General features: G+C 35.4%; 1 protein-coding gene across 1 annotated transcript; it reads left to right on the forward strand.

Annotated features, from left to right (window-relative positions):
• The first annotated feature begins 1,140 nt into the window (after positions 1 to 1,140).
• Positions 1,141 to 4,019, forward strand: LOC106411035 (ureidoglycolate hydrolase). Its single transcript, XM_013851707.3, has 12 exons — positions 1,141 to 1,563; positions 1,638 to 1,723; positions 1,804 to 1,878; positions 1,996 to 2,124; positions 2,205 to 2,291; positions 2,382 to 2,584; positions 2,669 to 2,771; positions 2,844 to 2,935; positions 3,003 to 3,065; positions 3,185 to 3,425; positions 3,627 to 3,667; positions 3,754 to 4,019. The coding sequence occupies exons 1-12, from the start codon at positions 1,327 to 1,329 to the stop codon at positions 3,849 to 3,851; spliced, it is 1,455 nt and encodes a 484-aa protein (XP_013707161.1). The 5' UTR covers positions 1,141 to 1,326; the 3' UTR covers positions 3,852 to 4,019.
• Positions 4,020 to 10,524: the final 6,505 nt, after the last annotated feature.

Raw genomic sequence — 10,524 nt, forward strand, 5'->3', positions numbered from 1 at the left:
TTATCTCATGCCCCCACTGTAATTAACTTCTAGCTTCGCCCCGGTGGTTTCCCATACTTTGTGAACCTTTAACGCCATTTTCATCCGCATGGTCCATACGGTATAGCTAGTGTCATTTAGTAATGGACACTGTATAGTCGAAGGACTGCTTCCCTTCGTATTGCTTGTTGCCAACAACTATCTCACACATGTTCATTCATCTTGTAACGGCTTCGTTCATTTACGGTTTGTAAAGTAACGTCACCTGTGTCTTCCAAGGGTGTTTAGTTCAATAGAATTCTCTGATACAAATTATTGAATCAAACACTATAAGAACAAATCAATCTTGTATTGCTATAGAAAATCTCTCTAAACTAAAGGTCTCAAACTTTTAAGTTATGCCAGTTCTTGGCATCTCCTATAATTCCTAAACACATTAGATATCTAATGTTTAGATAACTCCTAAACATTATATTTTTTTCTTTTCCCTAATCCATATCTTGGTATGAAAGAGATATCTTGCGCCTCAAGTTTTTCCAAGTTTGATCCAACAACGGTGGCTTGCCTTTCATGGCGCTCCGAATTGTTGTGGGAGGCTGATGTTACATTTAAGCTCCAAGATTTGAAATATCGCTTAGTCTTCCCTTCCTCCTTACATTTAAGCTCCAACAAAGTGAACTGGACTGTGGGCAAGGCAGGGGATTTTCATAAATACATATGACCGGGAGGAGATGTCAAAGCTGGTACACTGAGTTATATATGGTAGAATTACACACAAAGACTTGGCTTGCAGCTTGGAGAATGTCGAACTGGGTGGTAGACAACGAGTTTTACGTCTTTGTCTCGTTCAGGTAGGAAATGAAACTGCCCTATTTAGGACTAGACTTGTTAACATGAAGGATCCAACCAATTGGGCTTTTTCAAGATGATGAAACGGGCGTCTATGTGAACAGTCGAGAAATGATTGATATAAAAGCCTGAAACGGTCGATGAGGACAAATGGTAGAGAGTACAGGCAAATGGTCTTTTATTTAGAGGAAGAGACCAAAACTTTCGACTGAAACAATTAACCCCCTAGAAAAAGATTCCTAGACATGCAATAAACTTAAATGTATCCATAAGATATATACATATATTTCACATGATATCATGAGATAGGGACAAAGAGGTATAGGGTACAAACAAAACACTGTGTGTCAGACTCCCACTGAGTTTGATTATTATCGGTTAAACAATTTGGAGAATGTTGATACCAAATTAATTTTTAGGTTAATTAATTAAATTCTCCAAAAGACAGAGAACTCTGAATAACTCCCGTCTCAGAATCAAACACTGAAGAAAAGAAAAATGGAATCTTTAGAATCGAAGACTCGCTTCTGCTCTGTTGCTCTTCTGCTTCTTCTTATCTCCCTTCTTCTCTGGTCTCAACTACCTTCAAGCTCAGCTCAACAACAACATGAACCAAACCCAACGATTAGAACAATGGAGGATTTCTCCGGATACCCAATCCACGAACCGGGTCAATTCGGCTCCATGAATCTCGCTTCTTCACTCTCCGTTGATGCTCCAGGACTTCAAAAACAGGTTCTTTCAATCTTTTGAAGTGTTCTTTTAATAGAAGAAGGGTGGATTAATAGATGTTGTTCGGTTTTGATTAGATAGAAGAGCTCTCTAGTTTCTCTGATGCTCCTTCTCCATCGGTCACGAGAGTTCTCTACACTGACAAAGATGTCTCGGCACGAAGGTATGTAAATAGGCATCACCAAAGGATTGATTTTGTTATTCAGTCTGAAGTTGAGTTTCTTTCTTGGTTGATATTTGAAGGTATGTGAAGAATTTGATGACACTTGCTGGACTCTCTGTTAGAGAGGATGCTGTTGGTAACATATTTGGCAAATGGTTTGTCTCTCTCTCTCTCTCTCTCTCTCTCTCTCTTAGTTGTTGAAAGATGATTCCTTTATTATTTTGGTTAGTTTTTGATTGTGGTGTGTTGTTTTTATTCCTCTTTTAACTTAGGGATGGTTCAGAGCCAAGTCTTCCTGCTGTAGCCACTGGTTCTCACATCGACGCTATTCCATATTCAGGGAAGTATGATGGCGTTGTTGGTGTTTTGGGTGCCATTGAAGCTATCAATGTGTTGAAAAGGTATGAATCATCTTAAATTTAATGCAAGCAAAACTCCCCCCAGGTGGTTGTTAGATGATCTTTTTGTTGTTATCTTAAAGGTCGGGGTTTAAACCGAAGAGGTCTTTGGAGATAATCATGTTCACATCTGAAGAACCTACCCGATTTGGGATCAGTTGTTTAGGAAGGTACTCTTTAGTTTTTATCTTTATTCTCTGAGCAAAACACAGATTTTGATGCCTTTTGTCTTTACTTGTAAATGTTCCTGAATGATACAGCCGCTTACTCGCTGGAAGCAAAGAACTTGCAGAAGCATTAAAGACTACAGTTGTTGATGGACAGAATGTGTCCTTTATAGAAGCAGCTAAATCAGCTGGGTACGCAGAAGATGAACACTTTTCGAGTGTGTTCTTGAAGAAAGGATGCTACTTTGCTTTTATAGAGTTGCATATCGAACAAGGACCTATTCTCGAAGATGAAGGTGCCATTTTATCCATACAAAACAAGTCTTTGCTTTTGGCTGTCTGCTTACTAATAACCAATATCATATACTATTTGACCTCAGGTTTAGATATCGGTGTAGTAACCGCCATTGCTGCTCCAGCAAGTTTGAAGGTGGAATTTGAAGGCAATGGAGGTCACGCCGGTACTGTGCTTATGCCATATAGGTGACTTATATTATAAGATTAGAACCATCTGGTTAAACCACTAATTAAATCTACAAATGACTATTTCTTCAGAAATGATGCCGGGCTTGCGGCTGCAGAGTTAGCTCTTGCTGTGGAGAAACATGTGTTAGAATCAGAATCAATAGATACTGTAGGAACTGTTGGTAAGTTTTGCCTCACTGATGATTCCACAAGAACTTATTCACAAGATGAACCGTTGCTGTTTTGAAGGTATTCTGGAGCTACATCCTGGAGCAATCAACAGCATTCCAAGCAAATCTCATCTTGAAATCGGTATGGATTCCATGTTTCTTTCACACATATTAATAAGAGAAACTATGTTACAAATGCATGCTTTGTATAAGTTCTTGAAGAAGCTGAGAGTATAGTTCTTGTCTTCTGTTCTTTTGAAGATACAAGAGATATTGATGAAGCGAGAAGAAACACCGTGATCAAGAAAATACAGGAATCTGCCAACACGATTGCTCGAAAACGAAAAGTGAAGCTAACAGAATTCAAGATTGTAAATCAAGATCCACCGGCTCTCTCAGACAAGCTAGTAATCAAGAAAATGGCAGAGGCAAGCACAGAGCTAAACTTATCACACAAGATGATGATAAGCCGAGCTTATCATGATTCTCTCTTCATGGCAAGGTACTACCAAAATCTCCATGTTTCATGTTTGGAATAACAACTTTAAACTTGTCAAATTGAGCACTATCAACCATAACAACTCATAACATTAAAATAATTTAAATTGGAACACTTATAGACCCTTTTGTCAAATCACCAGTCTACTTTCACTGTTCTTTCTTAAGAGTGACGTTGAACTTTGTTGTATTTTGCTGTTTCCAGGATATCTCCAATGGGTATGATATTCATCCCGTGCTACAAAGGTATACACGTGAATCAATAAGTCCGTGATCTTAATCGGATCAGCGTTGCCATTAATATTGTTTTTGGTTGTGTGCTTTTCTTGCAGGATATAGCCATAAACCTGAAGAATATTCATCTCCTGAAGACATGTCTAATGGAGTTAAGGTACTTTCCCTCACACTGGCCAAGCTCTCTTTGGACTGATGCAAACCCTCATTTCCATCCAGAAAAGCTTTGCATATTCTGTACCTGTTTCTTCTGTCTTTGTGCTTCAAATGTATTGACACTCTAAAGAAAATTCAATAAATGTTGTGGCTATCACTTATCAAGTTCTCTGTCACTGTTGTTATATAATATTTCTGTTACAGTTAATGATGTGACGTTTGTTGAAGATGACACAAGTTGTGAATGTTAGTTAGCTCTAAAATTGTGATAGGGATCTAATTTTTCTGCAGCTAATGAATGGTTGTCAAAAGAGACATTTTCTCTTCCTTTTTTCTTTTACTTTCTGACTTTAAAACAGAAAAAAGTCTAAAAGTTGAATGTGATTGTGTAAATAGGACGTCTTTATTTCATACCAAGCTTGTCAGCTTACAGTTCTGGTCTTAAAGATAATGCTGGTGTATAGTTAGAGATCATACATGTATCTTGAATCTTAGGTATACCGAACTTACTCGTGCATTCTGAACATCTGAAATTGGAATATTCACTCAAAAATTTGTGCTTCCATTTGTCACATTTGTCTAAGAGTAACAAATTAATTTATTAAAAGATTATGATAAAAAAAATAAAAATTTTAGTTTCCCAACATATCATATACTTTTTTGAAATGGTTATGTTTATTATGTTACATGGAAACGGAAGCGGATACGTGGAAGCAGAAGCGTATAGAAGCATATAGAAGCGTTGAAACGAGATTTTGAAAAAAATTAGGAAGCGGATACATGTTGGAATCGTATCCATATATATATATATATATATATATATATATATATATATATATATATATATATACATATATAAGATTTAAAAAAAAAATCTAGAACTAAAAATTATATTAATTAAATTTAAAATAAAACATTTATTCATTTATAATAATTTTGAAATGATTTCATATTAAAACTGTGAAAATACACATAAATTAATTTAAAATAAATCATTGTATTAATTATTTTTAATACTTTATAGTTAATTGACATAATATATTTGAATATATGATTACTTTAATAAAAAATTCAATGCATAAAGGTAATTTATAGTATTAATTTTAATATTTGTATATTTCTATTCTCTCTATTCAATACTACTAAAATTTGGATTTTATATAAATTAAAACTATAATTTTATATTTTTATTGATATAAGACATTGTGTTTTTTTTTTTAAAGAATGGAAGCTTGATTCCAAAACGGAATCGTAAACTTCCAACGTGTTTTTAAAAAGAATATTTTAGAAGTGTTTTGGAAACGAGATTATGTAAGCTTCCGCAAGGTTCTGATTCCGATTCCGGTTCCGAAGCTGGAAGCGGACGTCCGATGAAGCTTCCGTACTCTTTCTATAAATATCAATTCAATGGTTTTGAGAAGAATAAAAATGGTAAAAGAAACCATCCTCCAGGCCTTTCGCAGAATATAAAGGGCCCATCCTAGAATAAATAAAATGCATGGCCGTTTAGTTTCTCTAACTTCTCTCTAATCTTCTTTTCTCTCTCTGAGCCAAAAGTTCAGGTGGATGATGCTTGGCTCGAGACCATTCAATATGATCATTGTGATGATGATGATAATGATAATGATGTCGGACCAGGCTTCATTCCCCTCAACTTACACGTTTTGCGTCTCAATCTTCAGCACCAATCGTTAACTTCATAACCTAATCTCCGGTAAGCCAAGAAAGTAAGTATATAAAATCCTACAAACACCCATGTACACTGTATATATACATATGTATATAATCATCATCATCAAGAAAGTATATTAAACCCAAACACAACACATGTACAATTTATATATATATCATCATCATCAATTCTTAATCATAAAAGTAATTAATGGTTTCTTCGAGTATATCAATTTGTTTAGCATATTCATATCTGGTTGACTGGTTCCTTAGTTTTTTTGTTGAATAGTGTTTACTAACAAATAAATTTATTTTCTCACACACACCGAAAGAATATAAACAATTTTCTTTTGATAATGATATATATTCGAGTACTGATGATGGTAAGTATATTAATACAGTAATAGTATATAGGCAGTTGATAGCATGTGACTATATGGTTGATAGTGTTATGCTTTATTTCATGAGCAATGTGAAGCCTGATCAGTTCATTAAAAATATTGTGAAGCGTGATCAGTTCATTAAAAATATTGTGAAGCGTTATATGTCAAATAAATATAAAATTTGATGATGCAGATCATATTTCATCAGCTTGAAGATCGGAAATATATGAACTGGGCAGTAATCTTGTTGGTAATTTAACTTTTATTATAGATAATTCAGAACTACAATGTTAATTTAGTTTGTACTATGAACTAATGTTTTGGCGCTGATTGTAGGAAGAAATTATATCGAAGTTAATGAAAGCTTTAACTGATGGAGGGGTATCCCTTTTTCCTTTTTTCTATCTTTTTATCAATTTCGTTGAAAAATCTTGTTGGAATCATTATAGAAATTTCCTCATATAACTTTTATTTTTCTTTTGGTCAAATTTTGACTATTTAGTTTCCAATATATTTCCACTCGTTTTTATTTGGTGATAAAAATTATCATCATAAGATGTACTATTGAGGAAAGTTATTCGGTAAGAGTCTGTTAATCAAATTTCATTTTTTTCAAAGAATTTACAGTTTGACATGATGTCATACTATATAAATTTGTAATAGTCATGATTTCGACTAAATTTGTAAATCATCCAATGAAACATAATTACTGTTTTTTTCAAAAAAAACAAAACAACATAATTACTGAAATGTGATTTCTCGAGGGACTATGAAAACATAATAAACAATATATAGTAATATTAAAATATATAACTAATACTTTATAAAATTAAAAGCACATACAAACTTAAACAACAACATAGAACATGTTTAATTGATTATTTATGGAAAATATAGTAATCGTATTATTTAAATAAAATTTTATATTGTTTTATATATGGTTGTACAGTTTTACTAATATAATAAAATATATATTAATAAAATTAGATTTTTCCAAAAAGTAAAATTTTAAAATAAGTGAATATATTTTTAAAAAATTATTATAAAATAAAAATTATTATTAACAATAAATTGAAATTGAAAATGAATATATAAATATTTAAGATTTTTTATAAAAAAAAATATTAGAACAAATCACAAACTTATTTAAAGTTTAAATGAAAAAAAATAGTTGGAAATGATCTCATACATGACTGCATCATCACTTTCAGTTTCTTTTTATGGCTTGATCGCATAAGTGGCAAAGAAAACTATTAATATTTTTTTTTTACATTCTACATAGAGAAAAATATGCAATGTTTGGGTTCTTGGGTTTGGCAAAAATTATTGAAGATGAGACCCATAGCAAAATAGTTTGCTATGTATAAAATTCCATAATGGACATAAGGTGTGATTCTGAACATGCTTATGTTTAGGAAGGCGATTGAAATTGCTGGTGAGATTGGCACTCAAAAGCTTGGTATTGCAAGATCAGCCTTGGTCTGTAAAATATGGAATGGAGATGAATGTTTTTTTCGTAGATGTCATGATAGACAAATACGAGAACTTATCCACATGACTGAAACTCATCAGTTGGCAGAGGATCGGCTAACTCAAGATGTTGTCTTATGGAGGAAGAGCACGACTGAGTTCAATGATTTTTTTCTCCATCAGAGATATGGGAGCAAATCCGTATGCACGGACCGGTCACAGCATGGAGTAAAGTGGTTTGGTTCTCACTTGGAGTGCCATGTTTTGCGTTTATAACCTAGCGGTAGTAAAAAATATGTTGTCTACAGGTGATTGTATGCACACTTGGGGTCAAGTTCAAGGTTGTCTTTTTTTGTGGAGAACCAAATGAGTCAAGGGACCATATGTTCTTCGTCTTCTCATATACTTATACGCTCTGAATAGAAGTGGTACGTACTCTATTGGATAGAGCTCCTGATCCAGATTTGGATGGCACTCTTTCTCACCTAACAACCCGGGGTTTCGATCATATTCGCTACATTATGTTGAGATTAGTGTTTCAATTTACAATCTACATGATTTGGAGGTAGAGGAATGACAGTAATCATCTTAAGAAGCCAAGACAGGTTAATCAACTAGCTAAGATCATTGATAAAACAATGAGAAATAGGATCATGTCCAAGAGATACTCAGAGAAGCCACACTTAAGGGGACTTCTCCAGCTTTGGTTCTAGATTAATTAGTGTTTTATTCGTTCAGTCTAATCATTACATAAACATTATTTTCTCTGATGATCAATAAATTTAACATTTCATAAAAAAATGCAATGTGTTCATACTTCATATTTCATACTTCCAGATCCAATCCTAAAGTTTGGACCGGAAGCTAAAAAACATTTTAGGCCTACTAGTAAATATTTTTTCAACAAGTTATTAAAATGTATGAAAGTAAGTTCAAACTCATGAATTTTTTTTTCATAAAATGTTAAATTATTAAACCAACATTTTCAATTGTGACATAGATTACACAGCAACTAGTAGCGGAAGATCCATAAATTAATCTAAACACAACGGGTCTAAGCAAAAACAATAACTAAACTGAAAGAAGAAGAGACACAAACTTTGGTCAAGACTAAAGCATAACAATAAAGGACCAGGAGACAAGGCATGAACAGAATGTGTTACCAGAGAAAAAGACACCCTTAAAACTTGAAATGCACGGCTCATGCAGCTTCCGATTAACTCACACGCCACTACCTATCAAAAGAATCACAACCCAAACCCGTAAACTCGCCCAAAAATCACCTAACCGGAAGCATGAGGAGGATCATGAACCGACAATGCCATCGTTTGGAGAAGGTAGCTGAAGATTTCTGCCTCCAACCCACCAACCCGAGACAGTGTATACTCATTTAACCACAAATCCCATAAAAATCAAAGGGACCGGTTGGGAATACCTCCTCCGGAAAAACACCACCAAGCAAGCTAGAAAGCCGGTAGCCAAAATCAAACCTTTCCATTGTCCAAAGACCCAAAAAAATTTCAACACATTTAAACCACCACACAGAAACCAGCTCCATTAACATGATGTGGTTATAAGGGAAATAAACAAACCATTACAATGCACCACACCATTACACCCAACACAAAGAAGACAAGTAGACCAACATCTCTCTAAACCAGAGTGCACACAGAGACTTGATATCGATTCGAAACAGAGGCCTAACCCGTACTCGTCGCCACCACAAAGGAAAGAACCAAGTTGACTACTCATGGAGATTCCATTACACATGAGTTCCAACTACTGAATACCAATAGTCGACCTTCTTCAAGCTAAGGCAAAACCCAACCCCACATCCGGAGACTCACCAAATCCAGTGGAAAGGAAGAAGGTCCGTCTGAAAAATAATACTGTAAAGCTAACAGGGGTACAAAACCACATGAGGCTACCAGAGAGTCAATGCACACCAACAGCCTCACCGTAACAGCAAACTCAAAAAAACTCACCCAAAGCCAGGAAAACGAGTCTGTGACTCCGACGAACTGGCACGGGAAGGATAAAAGTTATCGAGGAAGGTGAATCCAACACCGAGATGACAAGCTAGAATCCACACAAGACTCAACCCCGAGTGAGGATACCCAACTGAGAAGAGGAGATGAAGCACCATGAAAGCCGACGAAGCCCACTCCCACCACCGAAGATACAGATCTAAACCCATATCTCACATGCAGCGATAAAAAAACCTCAATAGAACCCAAGGCCTACTCAACCACCCAGACTCACCAAGACTCCAATAACTACCTGACCTCCCATCGGAACCGAGAGACCGCCGAAGGAGACAGAGCCTACAACATATCGATTGGACGAGGAGATGGAAGAAGGCGAATAGAGAGAACGGAGAAGAACAAAGGAAACACGAAGGAGGAGTGACAGAAGGCGAACGGAGGAGCAGCCTCCGGCCACCCAAGGTGCAGTAAATTAGGGTTTCGTCAAGTGCCCTTAGGAGAGAGAGAGACACATTCTACTTTTTTGGTTCACGAATTCTTGAAAAGATAAATTGACTTATGCTAGTAAAAAGTAAAAACAATTCGATTTATTCCCTGTTCAAAAACTTGGTTAACTCGGCCGCCTGGCCGTGAGTTTACGTGAAGCGGCCAGCCACCATCCCGAATCGACCATAATCCGCCACAAAATTGGAATCTTGAAGAAATCTCGTTTTTGCTTCGATTTGTGTTAAAAATCAGTATAATTTTGTTAGATCTAAATAGTGGGTAAAAAAGGATGAAAAATAATGGGGTTGTCTGCCTATTCCCACCCACAGACACTCAAACCCTACTTATTCCCCCCCCCCCAAAGTATTTACCTCTTCATAAGCCCACCCAAGCTTATAAATTCTCTTCATATCTCCCCCTAATCTTTTTTTCTCCCCCTTTCTAATTGAATTTCCAAATCGTGATTATAGAGTTATTAATCGTGTTTTATAAACAATGATTACCCATTAAAAATGGAACCCACCCGACATTAAAAAAACCCGGCCCAGATTTTTAAATTGAATTGGGGCTTTTGTGACTTACGACGACACATAGAGAGACACGAAGAACAGAGAAAAAGAGAGAGAGAGAGAGAGAGAGAGAGAGAGAAACATAGAAGAGAGAGAGAGAGAGAGAGAGAGAGAGAATAGAGAAGAGACGATGAGACGACTCTGAGAGA

The sequence above is a fragment of the Brassica napus genome, chromosome C7 (genome assembly GCF_020379485.1).
Source record: "Brassica napus cultivar Da-Ae chromosome C7, Da-Ae, whole genome shotgun sequence".
Classification (NCBI taxonomy): Eukaryota; Viridiplantae; Streptophyta; class Magnoliopsida; order Brassicales; family Brassicaceae; genus Brassica; species Brassica napus.

What these genes read in the sequence shown, in the direction of transcription:
- LOC106411035 (XM_013851707.3), top strand. Translation starts at nt 1,327, where the DNA reads ATGGAATCTTTAGAATCGAAGACTCGCTTCTGCTCTGTTGCTCTTCTG. An exon ending in GGTAACATATTTGGCAAATG is followed by an intron (nt 1,879 to 1,995) that starts GTTTGTCTCTCT and finishes CTTTTAACTTAG; the next exon opens with GGATGGTTCAGAGCCAAGTC. An exon ending in GCTATCAATGTGTTGAAAAG is followed by an intron (nt 2,125 to 2,204) that starts GTATGAATCATC and finishes GTTATCTTAAAG; the next exon opens with GTCGGGGTTTAAACCGAAGA.